General features: G+C 44.2%; 1 protein-coding gene across 1 annotated transcript in view; it reads left to right on the top strand.

Annotated features, from left to right (window-relative positions):
• Nucleotides 1-2,164: 2,164 nt before the first annotated feature.
• The window catches only part of RTKN2 (rhotekin 2), a 192,750-nt gene continuing 172,845 nt past the window's right edge, over nucleotides 2,165-22,069 (top strand). Inside the window, exon 1 of the mRNA XM_073596259.1 lies at nucleotides 2,165-2,372. Coding sequence (XP_073452360.1) covers nucleotides 2,220-2,372 — 153 coding nt within the window. The 5' untranslated portion in view covers nucleotides 2,165-2,219. The remainder of the gene's footprint in view (nucleotides 2,373-22,069) is intronic.

Genomic DNA, 22,069 nt, shown 5'->3' on the forward strand with positions numbered 1-22,069 from the left:
TGTGTCTCTCCTTGATGGTTCTACCTTGAAAGGCCCCGACCGGGTTAAGGTCGCAAGCTCTTCTAAGCTTGCCATTTGGTAAGCGCACAATTTTATTATCACAGTGGTGTGGTGAAGGACTCATTGATTCCCATATTCACGTCCCGTATTTACCATCAAGATTGGTTCTCAATAGGACAGTCCAGATCCTTCATTCATGCAAGATTTTCCTGGTGTATGGCCAGATTTATGCAGGGCATTGTGGGACTGTTGCAGGGTCTGGTGGTGGGACTGCCTAACCCGGTGAGCCCAAAGCCACTGCCCTATATTATTATGGTTATAGATTTGCCTGAATACATAGTGATCTGGTCTAAATGAGCCCTCAGTATTGTAGTGTGGCTTGGTGAGTGAAGTAGAATAGAACATAACCTTTGATATGCACTTTGTTTCCTGATGATATTCAGTGAGTTGTAATAAACTACTAGACTGGGAGCTTACTGGGCTGGGACTTCTTCCCTGTATAAACAAACTTGTTTTAGTGTATTGTGTATTTTCACTGTACTATACACTGTGTGCTTAGACATATTCCATTAACTCTTAGCTTTAGATTGCATTGTGTTCCTGTAAATGTATCATATTGATTGGTTTACTCCATACAGTTGCAAATTTTATTCCAGTTTAGGTTCTGTAGGACAAGCATTTTTTCTCCATAAGCTGGCCATATACTGGACGAACTTTTGATGTAGGAATATTCAGTTGATTTTCAAATTGTTAATGTGGTCAAATTAATGTTTCTTTTAGGCTGGTGAACAAGCACCATACCCCAGGCACCAAATGTGAACTGCTACCAGAACAGGAATAAAGGAGAAAGCTTCCAATGGAATTGCTTTTTCTGCAGACAAGGGTTTCCCTCACTTTGAGGGATTTCTCATACACTGTTTTGGCTATGGGCCAGGGCCTGCGGAGAAATCTACCCAATGGGACACCGATGGCAAAAATAAAACTGTCGGGGGGGTATAACCCCCCCTTAAACTACCTGAATTTTTAAAAAAGGTTTTGCCTTTAGTTCTACTTTAATTTACAGGTACTAATGGACAGATAATAATATATAGGTAACAATGTACAGATAATAATAAGATAATATAAGTAATGGAATGGAAAGGAAATATTGTACAGATCATAATGGGCAGGCAATATCGTAGGGTCAAAATGGACAGGTAATGATATAAAAGTAAACAACAGAAAATAATGTACAGGTAAAAGTGTACAAGTAGCAATGGACAGGTAATGATGTGTAATAATAGTGATTATGTAAAGTAAATAATGGACAAGTAATAGTGTACAGGTAATTATGGACAGGAAATAATGGGCAGATAATAATGTATAAGCAATAGTATATAGATAATAATGGACAGGTATTAGTAGGTAACAATAGGCAGGTAATACCTGACAGGTAATATTGTATAGATAATAATGCACAAGTAAGGTAATAATGGGCAGGTAGCTAATAGTGTATAGGGAATAATTACAGATAGTATTGTACAGGTACTAATGTAAAAATAATAATAGACAGGAAATTGTGGACAGGTAATAATGGGCAGGTAATAGTGTATAGGTAATAATGTACAAGTAAGGTAATAATGGGCAGGTAGCGAATAGTGTATATGGAATAATTACACATAGTAATGCACAGGTAATAATGTAAAGGTAATGGTATATATAGGTAATAATGTACAGGTAATATAGGAAATAGTGGACAGCTAACGATGTATAGGTAATAATGTAAAGGTAACAACGTATAGGTAATAATGGGCAGGTAACAATGTATAGGTAATAATGTAAAGGTAATAGTGTATAGATAATAATGTACAGGTAATAGTGTATAGATAATAATGTACAGGTAATAGTATACAGGTGACACTGGACAGGTGCTATGTGAACCTCCAAGACCCTTCCACCTGTTCTACTGACTAGTTTATTTCTTTCCCTATCATGAAGGAAAGTCCCACATGAAACCGGGGGGAGGGGGAGTGTAATTTTCATCAAGCCGTTTAATATTGAATGTATTAGGTTGGTACGAAGATCACACATTAATGACATAAATGACTATAACGAGTGATATGATTTTCTCTTCTCTCGGAGCTCCCAGTAATCACCGCACAGTGGTACGGTCCGCCCTGTGAGAGGCGGGGCCTTGTGTGTCCTGCTGAATCCAAGGAGTGGGTGACGTCACTGGGACAATGGAGCAGACGGAGCTCGGAGGGGAGCGGCGCCAATTTCAAATGTTCCGCCGTAGTGAGCGTTATCGGGCCACCGTATCCAAGTGTTCCGCCCTGGGGATGGAGATCAAGAGGAAGAAGATCCGGGAGAGCGCCGTCTTCCCTGCACAGGAAGTGAGTGCCGCCTGCAATCTGTCCCGATACAGCTCCGTCTATTATTGTTGTTATCTGTGCTGTGTAGTACAATGAGCCCCAGTATACAGCATGGGGTCATTCAGTACAGACACTGCATGGAAGTCTGGGACCACCAGACCACCACCACCTTTTTTTCTTGTCTTTGGTTTGGATGGAGTGATGAGAAGTTGGAATCCCCTTTATTGTCTTTTGCTGTCTGTCCCCATTGTGGCCTTTGCACTCAATATTCATGAAGAATGTCTTCACATGATGAGTGGGGGGGGGGGGGGGCAGATTTATGTATGTATTTTATGTATGTATGTACACTGGGGTTGGGTGTACATACAGACCGATGTCCTCTGTGAGCTCCCTCCACACACACATAGAGGGGGCGGGGAGTTAAGGTGCTTTTGTATATAAACATCACAGAACCCCCCTTTTTTTTTTTTTCTGTGTATTTTCATACAATACACATAGGGCAGCCATTAATATGAATGAGCTTCCCTCCTATCCGCCACAAACGTACCAAAGAAGCTCCAGCACCTTTCTGGGCATTGGAACTGGTGCAGGAAACACTCATCTATTAACAATGAACAGCAATGCATGATTTTCACAGACCATGCACATGTAACTTCAGCCTTCAAAGTGGTTGTGATCTCCCATAAATGAATTGCACCTGTAGGTCAGCCTTATTATAGATTTACCTATAATTTCTGTAAATATCTCCTAAATGTGCACCGTTTCGGAGATATTTACTGTACATGCAGCCGGTGACATGCGCTCTGAAGGAATGGCCACCTGGGCTGTTCTTTTAGTGTCCTGTGCTGTAAATGGAGGCTCCTGCATGTAGGAGTGACATCACAGCTCCGGCCACTCACACAGCCAGAGTCCCAGAAGGAAGAGCGGGTGAAGATGAAAGCATTGTCACTGGTGACAGCTCACCACTGGAAGGGCTTCATTCTAGGGTAAGTAGCACATAACTTTGCCTTGCAAGTTAGAAAAAAATAATTGCTGGCAGTTTTCCAGTCAGCTCCCTTTGTGATTGACAGCAGCACTGGCGGCTGGTGAAGTTTTAGGATGGGGGGGTAGAGTCTGTCCTTTTTGACCCCTCCCAGTTCTCATAAGCCCCACCCGTTATAGAATCCACCCACTCGGTTCCCTGTATTCCACTTGCTTCCACCCATAGTGTCAGGAGTATACAGCTCAGCATCACAGTACAGAGTATATGACTCAGCCTTACAGATCAGGGTACAGCCCCCCCTCCGCTCGCGCCTCTCAGAGCGCCCCCCCCTCCGCTCGCGCCTCTCAGAGCGCCCCCCCCCTCCGCTCGCGCCTCTCAGAGCGCCCCCCCCTCCGCTCGCGCCTCTCAGAGCGCCCCCCCTCCGCTCGCGCCTCTCAGAGCGCCCCCCCCCTCCGCTCGCGCCTCTCAGAGCGCCCCCCCCCCCTCCGCTCGCGCCTCTCAGAGCGCCCCCCCCCTCCGCTCGCGCCTCTCAGAGCGCCCCCCCTCCGCTCGCGCCTCTCAGAGCGCCCCCCCCCTCCGCTCGCGCCTCTCAGAGCGCCCCCCCCCCCTCCGCTCGCGCCTCTCAGAGCGCCCCCCCCCCCCCGCTCGCGCCTCTCAGAGCGCCCCCCCCCTCCGCTCGCGCCTCTCAGAGCGCCCCCCCCCCCTCCGCTCGCGCCTCTCAGAGCGCCCCCCCCCCCCTCCGCTCGCGCCTCTCAGAGCGCCCCCCCCCCCTCCGCTCGCGCCTCTCAGAGCGCCCCCCCCCCTCCGCTCGCGCCTCTCAGAGCGCCCCCCCTCCGCTCACGCTTTGGCCAATCGGGAAACAAGTCTGACGACCTGCCTCCCTGATTGGTGGGGAGGAGTGTTAGTGTGAAAATTCATTCGCTATCATCACACAATTGGGTGGGATCAGGGCACACACTCTGTGCCCTGGACCCACCCTATTTTGAAGCCTATTAGAGCCTCTGGCTCTAATCAGGTGCTTCAAAAAGTACTGCCCCCGCCATGGGAATCCATACGTCCTGAAAGGGGCTGGGCGCATGGATGGGGGGGCGGCGCCAACAATGCACGGGCCACCCCTGGACAGCAGGCAGTGGGAGTGGATCCTTAGCCAATAGGCAGGCTGATATTGGCTCTAGACTCTACCTGCTATCACTCACAAGGAGAGAGTGGAGTTGATGGGGGAACTAGGGTGTCATCTTCCCTCCCCCCTCAGGCTCCACCCACTGCGGTGTCAAACACGCTGTGTAGCAGAACAGCATACAGAGACGGGCACGCTGGTCTGTGTGCCAACTTAGAGTTGGTCTTAAAGTGATTTTAAACAATCGCATTGTAACACAACCCATTCAGTTAAAAAAAAATGGAAGGCAAAATGTGTGTGTGTGTGTGTGTGTGTGTGTGTGTGTGTATGTATGTATGTATGTGTCTCTATCCTTTTCCCCTTTTATTTAATAAGTGATCACATTCCCTCTGTTTTCAGCTGCATATGAGCTGGGCGGAGCAGAAAGTGCAGTACACTGATCTTCCTAGTAAATGGCTGTGCGGGGGGGGGGGGGTTAGCATCATAAGTCTGATCATTGGATGGGAGCAGGTTGAGTTCCCAGCACTGCTGGAGAACTGACCACGCTGTGCTCTCCTGCTTAGAGTGAAGCTCCACCCAAAAGGGAAGCTCCGCTTGTTGGCACCCCCCCCCCAAGGCCACATTTGGCACTTTTGGGGTGGAGGGAGAAGCTGGTACCTGATTTTGACAGGTACCCACTCTTCCTTGTGGGTAATATTGCCCTGACATTTCTAGCCCCCCCCCCCCTTGCTGCCTTCTGGGACACACAGAGGTCCCAGAAGATGGCAGGATCATTGAAAAAAGCAGGCTGTGAAGCCGCAAGGCTTCCTGAGCAGCAGTGACCGGTTCTGTATTTTGGAGGGGGGGGGGGGCGCAAACAAATGGAAAAAATCAGAAAAAAAAACATCAATTGCAGTCTCTCTGTGCCCCATCAAACACGGCCACTGTGACCCCCGCCCGCCGTCTGCCCGGCACTTACCCTGTCTCGGTGGCTGGTGAGGCAGCGGGTGACGGCGGCGAGAGGTGGGACCTTGCAGCGGGAAGACAGCGGCTCCTGTGTCCTCCGTGCGTCTCCTCCTGATAGGCATCCAATCACAGCGCCTGTCCTTTCAGCCAATCAGGTGACAGGTAGCAGACCCGTGCACCTGATTGGCAGAGAGGCGGTTCAGTGTTAGGAAAGCAAATTTGTTTGCTTTTCTAACACACGTAGGTGAACTGGGGGCGCAATACTTTGCGCTCGCAGTTCACCTTTTCTCAAGCCTATTAATCAGGTGCTTCAAAAAATACACCCTCGCCGCTGGAATTCAGGCGCCCGGTGTCCGAAAACAGTTGTTTGCATATAAACTGTTTAAATTTTTGTTAATTTCCCTTTTTTGTTTTGTAGCATTGTGCTAAACCTACACATTGTAAATGCTGTTACCATTTTTTGTTCCAAGCATAGAATTTATGCATTGTAATAAATGGGACAAATCACACTGACAAATGTGTTCTTTGTTTTACTGATGTATTATGGCAGGTGAAAAGTGCCACCCCGACACAGCAGATATATTGGGCATGTGCAAAAAAACCCTATCTTCCTTTTGTAGTTCATATACTTGAAGGCAACCACCACGACAATTAGCCCCCCCCGCCACAGGGCACGCGGTTCTCTGAAGGCAACCACAACCCCCCCTTCCCCGCGCATAGCTAGCGGTACTCACAAGACATCCCCTCCCACCCCGTCCTAGGAGTCCATGCATCCGGCATCCTGAAAGGGATATGGAGGGTGGCGGCAAGGATAGGGGGGTGGCGCCCGTGCACCCACAATGCATGGGCCGCCACTGCCTGACTCCCAGCATCACCTGTGAAACTTGGAAATGTGACGAAAAATACAAAGGGTGAATTTTTGATGCGTTTTTCCATTTATTGGGGTGGGGCATATTTGGTGCACTTTTTAAACATTCATCAAAAGTGCAGCATGCAGAACTTTAAAAAAAAAATGCATCTCCCTTGCAGCACATTGGTCTGAAGAGTGCCATAGGATTTAGGGGATATATTTTTCATGTGTTTTTGTTCCGCTTTTAAATGCCAAAAGTGCTTCGATAACTGATCAGTGTGAAAAGGCCCTTACAATAATCAAATGCACAGAGGAAAAGCTTTAGGCCTGGTTCACACTGATGCGAGTTCATAATGAATGCGATGTGTCAAAAACACTTTAAATTCGCATGTCATCCCTAAAGTCATTATTTTCAATGACGGTCGTTTACATACATGCAATGTGATTTTAAAAAAAAAAGGGTCTTGTGCGAGTTTACTGCTTTGCGAATTTAGTCTCCATAGACATCAATGTAAATCGTTCTTGAATTGCATTGATGGTGCACATATGTGAAAATTCCTCACCTCCAGCTCCTCCTCCACACACTCCACAAAAACCAGGAAGAGAATAGGAAGTTTGGGTTCCATTGGCCAGACAGAAATCGCAGTCACCTCCCAAAATGACAACTCATTCCAGTAGAATCGCAGTAAATTCGCAACAAACACGTAATGAGTTCTCAAGATTCGCAGCGCAATTGGGTCAAAATCGCGCTAAATTCACAACGCATCAATGTGAAACGGGCCTTACGCTGGATTACTGCACGGATCTGGAAGAAATACACAAATCGCACCAATATTCAAACAAGAATACACATGGCACTTGTATTTAGACAATATTTCCTCATGCTGGAGTTTAACTTTAATTACTTTAGTTTTTGGTTATCTATGAACTGGAGGTAATTATTTTTGAATTTTGTGCAATAATATTGCTGCTTTGGTAGAAAGACACTGAAAGGATAGGATTATCTGGAAGTTCGCTTATATGGACTTTATTGTGTTTTGCAAAGACTTGATGTTGATGCAAAACTCAGTTTTTTTTGTTTCTTTTTTTTTTTTTTTATTTATTTTTTATAACAAAAGCTTCTTTATATTTATTTTGAAACACAGTTGTTACAGATTTATAGGTGCATGTTATACAGGATTGCACAGTCTGAAACCATTTAAGGCACTTTTATGATCAGGGTAGCACTTTGACATTCGCATAGTTTTATTGTTTATTATGTTTTGCCTATATGTACAGCATAACTGATTTATTATATTTCTCTAGAATAGCAAAAGAGTTCTTGTATGTAAATGCTTTATTGAATTGCCCTGATTGTGTGCTGGCTGGTGTATGTTGTGTACAGTATGTGCAATGTTTTGCTGCTCTTTTCTTTATGCATCTGACCCCAACTTTGCTCATTTCAATAAATAAAAAGCTAAGCAGTTTTCTTTTTTGTTTTTTTAACATGGTGGTGTGTGCCAGACTTCTTGTAAGGAGAACAGGTGTGTTAGACCCCTTTCACACTGGGGCGGTTTTCAGGCGGTATTGCGCTAAAAATACCGCCTGAAAACCGCCCCTAAACAGCCGCCGCTGTTTGTTCAGTGTGAGCCCGAGGGCTTTCACACTGAAGCGGTGCGGTGGCAGGACGGTGAAAAAAGTTCTGCAAACCGCTTCTTTGGAGCGGGGAAGGAGCGGTGTATTCACCGCTTCTTCACTGCTCCTGCCCATTGAAATCAATGGGACAGCGCGGCTATACCGCGGTAGTACCGCGGCTATAGCCGCGCTGTACGAGGTTTTTAACCCTTTTTCGGCCGCCAGCGGGGAGTTAAAACCGCGCTGTTGTCCCGCCGACGCCCCCACCACCCCAGTGTGAAAGGGGCCTTAATCATCAAGCATTTGACTACCTCCTAGAGCTGCACAATTAATCGTCAAGAATCGTTATGGCGATCTTGACTAAAGTGTTTCACAATTCTTTCTATGCAAAGAATTCTCTCTGCTCTTCTGAAGCCACAGCCATCAAAAGAAAGGAAGAGAAAAACTGGGCAGTCTGCCAAGAATCAAAACATTCTTTATCAGTTGAACTTAAGGCTCGGTTCACACTGGGGCGACTTGTCAGGCGACCTAGTCGCCTGACAAGTCGCCTCCCGTTCTGTGCTATGGAACCGTTCTAATCGGAGCGACGCAAGTCGCTCCGACTTAGAAAAAGGTTCCTGTATTACTTTGGGGGCGACTTGGGGCGACTTGCATAGACTTCTATGCAGAAGTCGTCTCGCAAGTCGCCCCGGCAGTCGTTTGCAGGTCGCCTCGCTGAGGCGACCTGCAAGTCGTGCCGCCCATGTGTGAACCGAGCCTACGTATATAAACATTGTAACAATTTTGTCAATGGAATAGACTTGTGTGGAAGTGAAAAAAGTTTAACCACTTAAACACTAAACTTTTTTCTGACATTTGTTGGTTTCAAGTTAAAATAATTTTTTTTTTTTTTTTACTTAGAACCCCCAAACATTGTATATATATTTTTTAGTAGACACCCTAGAGAATAAAATTTTGGTTGTTGCAATATTTTATGTCGCACTGTATTTGCGCAGCGGTCTTTCAAATGCAATTTTGCAATTTAAAAAAAAAAAAAAATTATGATAATAAAAAAAAAAACTAACCAGTAAAGTTAGCCCTTTTTTTTTTTTTTTTTTTTTTTTTTTTTTTTGTATAATGTGAAAGATTTTACGTCGCGAGAATCGTGAGAGAATCATGATCTTTTTATTCTAAGCAAAAAAAATTGTGAGTCTCATTTTGGCCAGAATCGTGCAGCTCTACTACCTCCCTCCATACATTGTAGTTAACCCCTTAATGACAGCAAACGCATATAGGTAAATCTGATTTCTCTTGCGTTCATTGATGGACACAGCTCCTCCATAATTCTTGACTGTAGAGTTATGCCCCGTACACACGGTCGGATTTTCCGATGGAAAATGTCCTATCGGAGCGTGTTGTCGGACATTCCGACCGTGTGTGGGCTCCATCGGACATTTTCCATCGGATTTTCCGACTCACAAAGTTTGAGAGCAGGCTGTAAAATTTTCCGACAACAAAATCCGATCGCGTCAATTCCGACCGCGTGTGGCTAGTTCCGACGCACAAAGTGCCATGCATGCTCAGAAGAAATTCCGAGACGGAACAGCTCGGTCTGGTAAAATTAGCGTTCGCAATGGATACAGCACTTTCATCACGGTGCAATGTTAAAAATGGTTTAATGCAGCGCACTCCCTTCTTCTTTATAATGTGAGAAGAATGAAGTAGTTTTGCTGCTCATATTCACACAGACTTCTCACAAACTTCTTTCTTTATTATTTATCGTGATTCCCTCAATATATTTTGATTTGTCACATCTGACCAATTTTTTTTTTTGGTTTGTTTTTAACCACTTGCCGCCCGCCATATATGACGGCGGCAAAGTGGTTTCAAAATCCTGACTGGACGTCATGTGACGTCCGCAGGATATTGAGCCGCTGCACGCCCCCGGGGGCGCGCATCGCGGCGATCGTTGTTGCGGTGTGTCAGTCTGACACCCCTGCCGCACCGATCTAGGTAAAGAGTCTCTGACAGAGACTCTTTACCATGTGATCAGCCGTGTCCAATCACGGCTGTCAATAGGAAGAGCCGGTTATCGGCTTTTCCTCACTCGCGTCTTACAGACGCGAGTAGAGGAGAGCCGATCGGCTGCTATCCTGACGGGGGGTCTGTGCTGATTGTTTATCAGCACAGCCCCCCCTCGGATCCCACCAGGGAAGCCGCCCAGGACCACCAGGGAAGCGATCCACACTGGACCACCAGGTATGCCCCTAGACCACCAGGGAAATGCCACTGTGTTCCCAGGCAGCTGCTAATCTGTGCCCAGGCAGCTGCCAGTCAGTGCCCACTTCAATGCCTGCCAGTGCCCAGCAGTGCCACCTATCAGCGCCACCCTATCAGTGCCCAGCAGTGCCGCCTTTCATTGCCCATCAGTGCCGCATATCAGTGCCCATCGTCAGTGCCCGCTCATTGGTAGACATGTGCAGGATGAAAAAATTAGTTTAGTTTAATTTCGATTCGTTTAGTTAAATTCGTTGCATTCGTTACATTCGTTTTCGGAATTCGTTTCGTATTCAAATTCGAAAAAATTCGACCGCATTCGAAAAAAACTGTCATATTTGAAAAAATTCTACCACATTCGAAAAAAAACTATAAAATTCGAAAAAATTCTACCGCATTCGAAAGAAACAATAACTGAATTTGAAAAAGTAAACTATATATAACCATTTTGCGAAATTTGAAATTCGTATAGAATGAAATCGAATTCCAATAGAAAAGATTAGGATAGAATAGAAAGTATAAAAGAATAGCATAGAAAAAAAAAATATATATATAATATATAATATATTGTATTCTAATCTCTTTCTATTCGAATTCATTCTGTACCAAATTCCAATTTTGGAATATATATATATATATATATATATATATATATATATATATATATATATATATATATATATATATATATATATATATATATATATATATATTTTTTTTCTATGCTATTCTTTCCTATTCTATTCTAAACTTTTCTATTCGATTTTGAATTAATTCTATGCGAAATTCAAATTTCGGAAGATGGCTTCTAAAATTAGAATTTCGTATAGAATGAATTTGAATAGAAAAACTATATATATATATATATATATATAAATTTTTTTTTTTTTCTATTATAGCCCACATGGACGTGTTAAAAACACGATTTTTACCGCGTTTTGCATTAGCATTTTTTCGCGTTAGCGCTAAGAAGCGTTTTTTTTTTAATGAAAAACACATCTCTCAGCTATATACACTCCCAAATTTCCCACAATGCCACAGAAACCAAAGAAAATATGTTAATGAGCATGTGTCGGTGCCATTTTGGTAGGAGAGAGAGAGAGGAGAGTGTTTCAGAGTTTTCAGTATTTTTCTGAGAAATATGGATCCTGTCATGCAAAAGATCGATGAGGCAATCCTTCTGATTGTTTTGCGGAGGCAGCGGAGAATGAGACAGGAGGAGGAGAGAAGCAGCAGACGTCGATTTTGGGTGCATCCAATGGTATCCAATCAGTTTTCTACGGGGTACTTTGGCAATATTTATTCCCAACTGCGCTCATATCCAAAAAAGTTCTTCAACTTTACAAGGATGTCAGTGCCGCTCTTTGATGACCTGTTGGAGAGGCTCAGGCCAAGGCTCACAAGGATGGACACTGTGATGCGTAGCTCTGTGTCACCGGAGGAACGGATGCTAGTGACACTCAGGTAAGTGAATACACATATGGGAGGAGGGGTTAGGGTTACGGTTAGGGTTAGGGGTTAGGAGTTGGGTTTAGGGTTAGGGGTTTAGGGTTAGGGGTTAGGGGTTTAGGGTTAGGAGTTAGGGTTAGGGGTTAGGAGATAGGGTTAGGAGTTGGGTTTAGGGTTAGGAGATAGGGTTAGGACTTATGTTTATGCTTTTCTCTTTCAATAACTAAATTTATTATGTTATCTTAGGTTCCTTGCCACGGGACAAAGTTATGCTTCCTTGCATCACTACTTCCTCCTTGGCCTCTCAACGGTCTCAAAAATAATAAAGGAAACATGTGTGGCAATATGGGAGGAATTGCATAACGTTGTAATGCCAGAGCCAACCGAAGACATCTGGGAATCAGTTGTGGACACTTTTTGGGAAAAAACTCAGTTCCCAAATTGTATAGGAGCCCTTGATGGGAAACACATCAGGGTGAAGAAGCCTCCCCACTCTGGATCTTCATATTTTAATTATAAAAAATATTTTTCGGTGGTCCTCCTGGCATTGTCCGATGCACACCTCAAATTTCTGTTTGTAGATGTGGGAGCATATGGAAGCCAAGATGATGCCCGCATATTCCGCGAGTCGGCCTTCGGACGTCGTCTACATGAGGGACGACTCAATATTCCTGAAAGCAGGCCTCTACCCTGCACTGAAGAACCCAGCTTGCCATTAGTCATGGTGGCAGATGAGGCCTTTGGACTGGCTGAAAATCTAATGAGGCCATACAGTGGCACTGGTCTCAGCCGCCGACAAAAAGTTTTCAATTATCGGCTCAGCTGTGCACGCCGTGTTGTTGAATGTGCATTCGGGGTGTGCACGGCCAAATGGCGAGTTTTGCTGACAAGTATGCAATTGGATGTTGACAACGCCATTAAAGTCGTCCTGGCATGCTGCGTTCTGCACAATTTTCTGCGGGACAGTGACAGAAATAATGTTGAACAGGAGCCCATTAGACAACTTCAGAGGGTTCAATTTATGGACTTGCGTTCAACTGCACGTGTCATGAGCATTCGAAACCAATTTGCAGAATTTTTTGAATCCCCTGATGCAGAATGATTATATCTAAAAAATATTTGCAATACATCTACCTTTGCTGTCTTGTGTTTTTTGAAATAAAGCATTTCAAAATTGAAGTTTGTTATTTTTTGGTCCATTTGTCAACGATTGTTCTACAGGTCAATTTGACTCTGCCTTCAGGGTAAGCCTAGGCTAAGCCCAAAAAAGAGCAAGCTTACGCTTGTCCGAAGGCAGAGTACGATAGAGTCCTTTGCACTCTGCCTTCAGGGCAAGCAGAGTGCAAAGGAGTGCTGTTGTGCATCATATAAAAGGCAAATTGAACACATTTATTTTCAATCAAAAAAAAAAATTAAATAAAGGATTGGGATCACAACTGGTATTTCAAGAAAAAAAAGAATTTATTTTGGGATCACAACTGGTGATAGGTGGTGGTGGATGGTTGATTGCATTGGGGATGTGGGGATTGGGGACGGGGTAATGGTTGGGCCTGGCGATCACTCCCAAAATCCTGCTGGTAGCGGGGTAGAGGGTATGAGGGCTGAAAATGGGAGGTGGAAGGTGGAAATTCACCATACGCTTGCAGGTTATGGTATGAGGTCTGAGACGGCATAGGTGGTGGTTGGCGTTGAGGAGGGGGCTGATAGTGAGAGGGGGGTGCTAGCACTGCTGAGGTCCCAGGGGCCATTGGGGGATCATGAGAAACATTATATGGATCGCATGGAGGTGGCCCGCCACTTAATTTTGCATGTCTGTATTGCATTGCAATAGCGTACATGCGATCCATACAAAGTTTCTCTTGGTCTCCCCCAATGTCCTCCAGGATGTGGTAAAGGCTGCGGCAGAAGCAGGCGCGTGGGTTATTGGTGTCTAAAAAGGCATCCATACTGCGCCTCTCCTGCCGCACTTCCTGCAGCAGTGCTAGCACCCTGTCATCAGCCTCCGGATTATAGCCGCCCCTCGCCTGACGTCCACGCCCACGGCCACGAACACCGCCACGACCGCGCTGCTCTCCACTTTGATGACTGGCAGGAGACGGTGTTTCCACAGCCCTCGATTCCTGCAAAAGAACAAAAATGTTTACATTGACATGTACATGGACAGACAGACAATGAGATAGACAGGCAGACCGAAGCAGTTACCTCATCTGTGCCCTCAACACCTCCCTCGCTGATCGGTCGTGGAGATCCACTGCTGGTCATAGGACTGCTTGGTCTCTGAACCTCAGCATCTTCCTCATCGACCTCTCGGAGTCTAAAATTAGAAGTTGTCCTGCAAACAATACAAATTGTATAAACGTAACTACTTTAGCCCGGACCATTTTTTTTTATTAGTAATGGGGGAGATCAGCGATTTTTAGCATGACTGCGACAATACGGCCGACACATTGGACAATTTGGACACATTTTTTGGAAAAATTGTCATTTTTACAGCGATCAGTGCGATTAAAATTGCAATGATTGCAAATTTTTTTTTTTATTAGTAATGGGGGAGATCAGCGATTTTTAGCATGACTGCGACAATACGGCCGACACATTGGACACATTTTTGGAAAAATTTTCATTTGTACAGCAATCAGTGCGATTAAAATTGCAGTTACATACTGTAAAAATTACACTGGCATTAACCTCTTCCTCTCCCTGAGACGATCGCCGGTGTGCCCACGGACATCGAGTCCGCAGGACCCGCGGTCGGACTCATGGACCTCAAAATGGGAAAGCGCGCTGCCAAGGCGGCAACTTAAAAGGGACGTACAGGTACGCCCATTTGTGCTGCCGTGCCATTCTGCCGACGTATATGTACATGTGGCGTTCTGAAAGTGGTTACAATAGCCATGGAACATACTGCCTGAAAAGCAATGTACATAGACAAATATATGAAAAAAACTTACGGTCTGGTATGGCTCTGCATATTTTGCCTTAGGAATTGAAGATTGCTGTGGTATACATGTTTTTTTTTTGGTTGGCGCTGGTGCTCCGCTACGTGCCGCCTTGTCTTCGTCCGTGAGGTCCCTCCTGACACGGTCACGTAGGGACTTCCAGCGGCGCTGCATAATTTTGCCTAAAATAACATGGAAAACAAAGGGTTAAATATGCAATCTTCATTTACATTACACACAAACAGATCATGCATTCAAGGAAAATAGACTTACTTATCTCCTTTCTTTCCGCATTTCTCAGTTGTTCCCAGCCAGGGGTAATGGCAGCACTTATGTCCTCCCAGGCTTTCACCTTCCGGATGTGGTCTCCATGCAGTGGATGTGCCACATCCCACAGTTCTGGATGGGCCTGTACCGCGCTTATTAGCTCCACTTGTGAGACTGCACTAGCCATCTTCAAGCCAATATCAACACAGTCACACGGCTGTGCAAAGGACTCTTGGGTAATCTAATGTCCAGACAGGAAATTCCTGTTTTTACAGAGATTACAGTGTCCAATCATCTATTTTTAACCAAAAAACGCTGGAGCTAAAAAACGAAAAAAAAAACGCCGCGGTCGCGTTTTTCCACGTTTCGCATTTTTACAGCTCTAGCGCCGTGGCTCAGAACGCACTGGTCCTGGGTTTTTTTTACAGCTTAAAAACGCCTAGGCCATTTGCAGCTCAAAAACGTCTAGGTGGGCATGAATCCATAGACTAACATAGACAGGCGTTTTTAAGCTGTAAAAAACGCTAAAAAACGCGGCTGTAAAAACGTCCATGTGCATGAGGACATATTCTGATCTTTTCTATTTGAATTCAAATTCATTCTATACAAAATTTGAATTTCGGAAAATGGTTATATAGAATGAAAATCAAATTCTAATAGAAAAACAATAGAACATATTCTATTGCTTTTTATATAATTAATATATATATATATATATATATATATATATATATATATATATATATATATATATATATATATATATATATATATATATTTTCATTCTATTGCTTTATTATTTTATATTCTATCTTCTTGTTTTTTTAGAAAAACGTTTTCTATTTTTTTTCGAATTCGATTCGAATTTGTCTTCGAATTCGTTCGTTTTTTTTCGGATTTGTTTAAATTCTTTACTTCTTTACTTTTGTAATTTCGGATGCATCCGAATTTCCGAATAATGAAAAATTCGTCCGAATTTCGATTCGAAACGAAATGCACATGCCTACTCATTGGTGCCACCTCATCGGTGCCGCCTTATCAGTGCCCATCAGTGAAAGAGAAAACTTACTTATTTACAATTTTTTTTTTAACAGAAACAAAAGCAAAACTTTTATTTTTTTTCAAAATTTTCGGTCTTTATTTAGCAAAAAATAAAAACGGCAGAGGTGATCAAATACCACCAAAAGAAAGCTCTATTTGTGGGAACAAAATGATAAAAATTTACTTTGGGTACAGTGTTGCATGACCACGCAATTGTCATTCAAACTGCGACAGCGCTGAAAGCTGAAAATTGGTCTGGGCAGGAAGGTGTCTAAGTGCCCTGTATTGAAGTGGTTAATTGTAATACATTTTTTTTCAAGGCTGTTTTTTGTTAAAAATTTTTTTATGCTTTTTAATAAAGAATTTTTTTGGGTGTGTTTGGTGTGTCAAGTTACCACAACGCCATTGATATATTATGGAATCTCAATGAGATTGTGTGTTTGGTGTTGGTGTCCCTTGTTAATTTCACATTGTATATTTGAAATGTACCTGCCTCCTCACAAACAAACTTTTTTTTTGGAAGGAAAACACACATAGGCGAGTATAATTGAACCAAAAATGCCTTTTATTAAGGGCTCACAACCAAAGAGGGAGGCAACGCTGGAGAAACAGCAGAAATTGGTGAAGCCTTTGGCCCCCAGGGCAGACATCAATTCTTTTCAAGCAAAATTGGTGGCCTGAGGAGTCCATATCTAAGGGAGGGCAGTCTGGTCCAGGAGTCCCAGAGATCCTGAAAGCAGCAGATGACATCTATGTCCCCAGGCTGTGGTCATACAAGAGACTGCATCTTTTGTCAGATCAGACTGAACCCAGGGCCATCACATCACTCTCTGGTCTTCCTTCCACGCTGTGGCTCTGGTGGTGGAGTTGTGGCAGCAGGAGGAGGAGGATGGTCCAACTCAATCACGTCGGTCTTGGGTGTGATTTCGCCACTCACCCCCTTAGTTAGGACTTTATAAATAAGTTGCTCACACATGAGGCGTTAACCCTCCTGCATGCACTTCAGTTTGGTGGCAGCCATGCAGGCAAAGGCCTCTTCAGGAGTGGGTAAGGCTCTGAGGGACGCAGAAGCCTCCTGAATGAGCCTGAGCGCTGAATCCTGCATGTGAGTCGCCTTGCTCGCTCTTTTGTATGGAAGGCGGAGGGGAGGAACCTGCGATTCGGTCAGGCTGCGACTGGTCCCAGGCTCCTCCTGGCTGCCACCTAGCCCCGCCTCCTCCTGGCTGCCACATTCCACAGTCTCCTCCTGGCTGAGGTCTTCCTGTGTATGAAAAAGGGACATAGTTTTAGTTTTTTATTCATCAATCACACACAATTGTCACCTCATGATTGTTACAAGTTGAATGTTAACAAATATAACTGATCATTCCGAGCCCAGCATTTTTCATTCTTGTCCCAATTATTTTGCCCCCTACTGTCTATTGATATGTAAAACACTTTTATTAAATCAGCAATTAGTGATCAATAATGACATCTAGTAAAGATCATTTATTTCTTGACCAGAATACTGTAGAAGAATGCTATACCTGACTCCAGCTGGGCTCCTCCACTTCTTCCTGGCTGGAAGGCCCAGGTTGGACATCGGAAGCCTCAGCTGGGGTGGAAGGAAGAGTGGAGAGGGATTCCCTGACTTCAGTCTGGTCTGACAGAAATTGCAGTCTCTCATAGTACCACAGCCTGGGGACATAAATGTCATCTGCTGCAGCTCCAGATCTCTGGGAATCCGTGACCTTCTTGCGTCCCTTAGAGAAGTGTTCCTCAGGCCACCAATTTTGGTTTTTAAATAGGGGATGGTTGCTGTGGGGACCACCGGCTTCACCAACTCCAGCAGTTTCTCCAGCACTGCCTGCCTCTTTTGTTTATGATTATAATGTGGATGTTTCACCTGCCACTGACAGGGCAGCTCCCTGTATTTGTCTATGAACAGGGGGAGGAAGTTGTGGTCATTGAAGCCATCCATTTTATCTGCAACACACAACACAAGATAAACCCTAATGTCAGGCAAGACTCTCTTTTAATCTTGTTACAATATAGGCCTCAATCTAGAAGCAGTATAGGCCCAAGTTTAGATCTTGCCTTCGTTATCACGATCGGCGCCTCCTATACTGCTTCCTCCGTTCACAGATCGTACATACTACACACGCGTGTTACGCTTTATACACACTGCGCATGCGTGTAACTCCGCCCACCCCTGACGTTCTTTCTAGTCTATTCCCCGCCCCTTTTCGTTCAGCGCAGTGGGGGAAGAGCACATGGCGGAGACACAGCAGGTGTGTGCTAATTACAGCAACGAGGAGGAGGAGGAAAGCCCAGAGGCAGAAACGTCCCGATCCAGAAGAAGACGATTTAAGGCCTCAAATATGTCCTTTGGGGAGATGTTGGAGATGGTCGACCTCCTGAAGAAGGCCGACTATGATGGAAAGTATGGACCTTACCCCAACCCCAATGTCCGAAAGGCCAAGATCATGGCGAAAGTGGTCAAGAGTCTGCACCAGAATTTCGGGGTACGACGATCGAAAGATCAGCTCAGGAAGTGGTGGTCGGACCTAAAATTAAGAGCATGAGCAGTACAGAAAGATCCGGAGAGTGCTGCAAAAAAGTAAGTAGTTGTCCTGTGTTCCGATTACGTTCGTGCTGCTCCATGTGCTTTTAAGTGTTGTACAGTTTAAAATGGCAACTTTCATGTTCATTGGCACATTATTCGTTCGTATCAAACATTTTTCTTTCGGCCTATAAAACACCATTGTTTTGGCCATATGCATTTGACCACATTTTTTAGGGCCTACTTGTCTGAAAATAATTTGGTTGTGTAGATGGGTTTGTTACTAGAATGAAATGCAAACTAGATTCTGTGTAAGGAGAGGACACTCAGCAGCTGTTTACACATCTGGACGCTGGGGCACTAGTGTGGGACACAAGAACACCCTTTTTATTAGGGGTCCCACACAGGTGCTCCAGTGTATACTATACGGGGGGTCTCCATCTGTGAAGCTTGTACAAAACAAGTAAAGTATTAAAGCTTGACAAAGGACATCTTGGAACTCTGCCAAAATAGACAATTGTACCCCACTTCCAAGCAATGTTTCATATTTATAGTTCTTCCCTCAAATATCTGTGTGCTAAGTATACCTTTTTTTTTTTTTTTTTTTTTTTTTTTTTTTTTTGTTTACATAGGGGAGAAAAGACTCGGAGGACACCCCTCATCCGAGGCGAACAGAGACCCCTCACCTCTGGAAGAAGGGGAAATACCCCAAACACAAGAAGAGCAGGAGGAGGAAGAAGACGTGGTGGAACTAGTCACCACAACAGGTGAGTGTCTGCGACCACAGGCTCAGGTAAGAGATGGATGCCGGCATATTTATAATACATGGTGTGTTTTTGTTTCTATCTTTTTAGGTGATCGTGATGTTGTGGATCCAGGGCATTTCACCTCGGAAAGTGCACAGATCCTGATTGGGGAGATCATGGGGTGTAATGTTGCATTGGAAAACGTCAAAAACATCAATGATGTTATTCAAAAAAATAAGAACATCATTGATGTTTTGGGGAAAGTTTAAAACCCCTCCAAAGCCCTTTCTTTTATGGTGTGCTACAATTTTTAACTTTTTGGAAGAATTGTAGAAAAGCCAAATTTTGAAGAAGCACACAGTGTGTCAATATGTGCTATCTGCCATCATGGGAGATCAAGGGACGCATTTTGGGGGTGCAACCCCTTCCTCAATAATAAAGTAGCTGAGAGGAAGGGGTTGCTCCCCCAAAACACGTCCCTTGATCCCCCGTGATGGCAGGTAGCACATGTTGACATTCGTAAATTTGTGTGCATCTTCAAAATTTGGCTTTTCCGGGGGGTGACTTCACCCCATCTGAACGCAATATCAAACACAGTCCCTAAATACTCATGTCTGATATTGCGTTCAAGTTCTACCTAATGTGAACTTTGTAAGTTCAAGATTTGTGTCTTTCTTGTTGGTTTGAAACATGCCTGTTTATCTTAAATGGACATTTCTACTTTTTCTAATGCCACCCCAAAAATTGTTATACAACAAACATGTTGGTTTGTTTTACAAACCTTTTCTAAATGCACACGTGATTGTGCTGGTATTAAAAAGATTGTTAATCAAGAATGTGTGGATAATTGTGTCAACGCTACAACACTTTGTGGTGCTCCAATTGCTGGTTTCTGTGACAAGGGGGGTTATTTCATAAGGGCAAATCCACTTTGCACTACAAATGCAGTTTCAGTGCAGTTTCAAGTGCACTTGTAGTGCAAAGTGTCTTTGCCTTTAGTAAATAACACCCAACAGTGCTTTGTATAAGGTTACACAATCACGCCATTTTCAGGACTCGCCACATTTCTGTCAGGGTCAGATAAAACAAACACAAGCAGTAAATGTCACCAAAGATTTGCTTAATTTTTTTTTTTTATTTGATAAAGGTTTCACACATTGTCTGGTATATTGATAGCCCCCCCTACACGCAAAGAATTCAAGGTATCTTAGCCGGACCTCACGGGCACTCAGGGAGGGCAAGCCAGGATGGCCACTTTCAAGTGCCGTCAGGGTTGTTTCATTTATAATTCCGGCCTCAGGCCCAACTGAGCCAGCATAGTTGGCAGAATGTTGCCGTAAAAATTTGTTGTAGAACACAGCACGCCAGGATAATGTGATTCAGTTTGTACTCTGCCAAATGTATGGGTGTAAGAAATAGGCGGAACCGGCTGGCCATCGTTTCAAACGTGTTCTCCACCACTCTTCTTCTGGCTCTGGCCAGTCGGTAATTAAAAACCCTCTGGTCCGGGGTGAGGGTCCCCATCGGGAATGGCCGCATAAGATGGTCCCCCAGTGCAAAAGCTTCATCCGCAATGAAGACGAATGGGAGTCATTCCACATTGTCTCCTGGAGGTGGCAAGTCCAAGCTGCCATTCTGGAGACGCCTGTAAAACTCCGTCTGGGAGATGACTTCACCATCGGACATCCGGCCATTCTTCCCCATGTCCACATACAGGAACTCGTAATTTGCTGACACCACCGCCAACATCACAATACTATTGAACCCCCTATAATTATAATAGTACGACCCCAAGTTGGGTGGTGGGATGATGTGGACGTGTTTCCCATCAATTGCCCCTCCGCAGTTAGGAAAGTCCCACCGCTGGGCAAAGTGGGAGGCCACAGTCTGCCATTCCTGTGGCGTGGAAGGAAACTGTTGAGGAAAACAAAAAAATTAGTCTTTTTGCACATTAAAACATGGAAAGCAGATTAGACGCACACATTCTTGGCCAACATCAAGATAACATTTATTAATGGGAATTTTTCAAGACCAAAGTATAAGGTACACCTATCATATCCCCCCCCCCTCTCCTGGGCCCTTTCTAACATTATGGGGGTGGGGGGGAGCTCTTGGACAGGTAACTCTCTCCACTTCATTGAGAGATGAATGTCTAAATAGTGGGTATTACTTTGGCCAGACCCTACTTAGTTACACTATTGGCAGCCCACTGGACAGGTAAGAAGTGTCATAATACAAAGGTATAAATACACACTGTACACATTTGAGCACATTTGGAAATTCTGCTCTTACCTATTAAGATAATAATTGGATACAAAAACTTTAAACATTACCATTTGAAAGTTTACAGGCAAGCCCTTGCACTACATGCTTTGGGGAATTCATCCATACATCTGGCCAAAAAAGAGATGGGTATAGTGTGTATGGGTTTGGCAAAGTCAGCAGATAGATGATTGAGGATAGATAGAGAATTGGTATCAGCTGACTTAGCAGTTGAGGGAAGGGAGGGTTCAAAATGATTTGGGGACCCCCCAAAAAAAAGCCTCTGGCACTCAGCCGGAATTTAAAGCATAAATCACATTTAAAAACATTTTAGGGGGCGTTTGGGGTAAAGCACTACTATGGAGCTGATAAAATACATTAAGTGACTATATGAGGTGAATATAGGACCAGGAGACCATGCTGGGGAGGTAAGTGAAGGCAAATATGTATGAAGGACAACAAAAAATTACATAAATCCAGCATGAATGAGGACAAAGGGGACACTCACAGCATATTACAATCATGGTAATTAGGGAATGAGGAAAGAAATACTATACATTATCAAACATTATATACAATAAAATGTGATATTAAAGGATAAAAAAATCTTACCTTTTTAATATACTACTTCTGCAGGACCTGGATGATGGCAGAACAAGTCTCTGGGATAATGATCCCCAGAGCCTGGGGGAAAATGCCTGTCGAACT

This window comes from Aquarana catesbeiana, linkage group LG08, assembly GCF_042186555.1.
Source record: "Aquarana catesbeiana isolate 2022-GZ linkage group LG08, ASM4218655v1, whole genome shotgun sequence".
Lineage (NCBI taxonomy): Eukaryota > Metazoa > Chordata > Amphibia > Anura > Ranidae > Aquarana > Aquarana catesbeiana.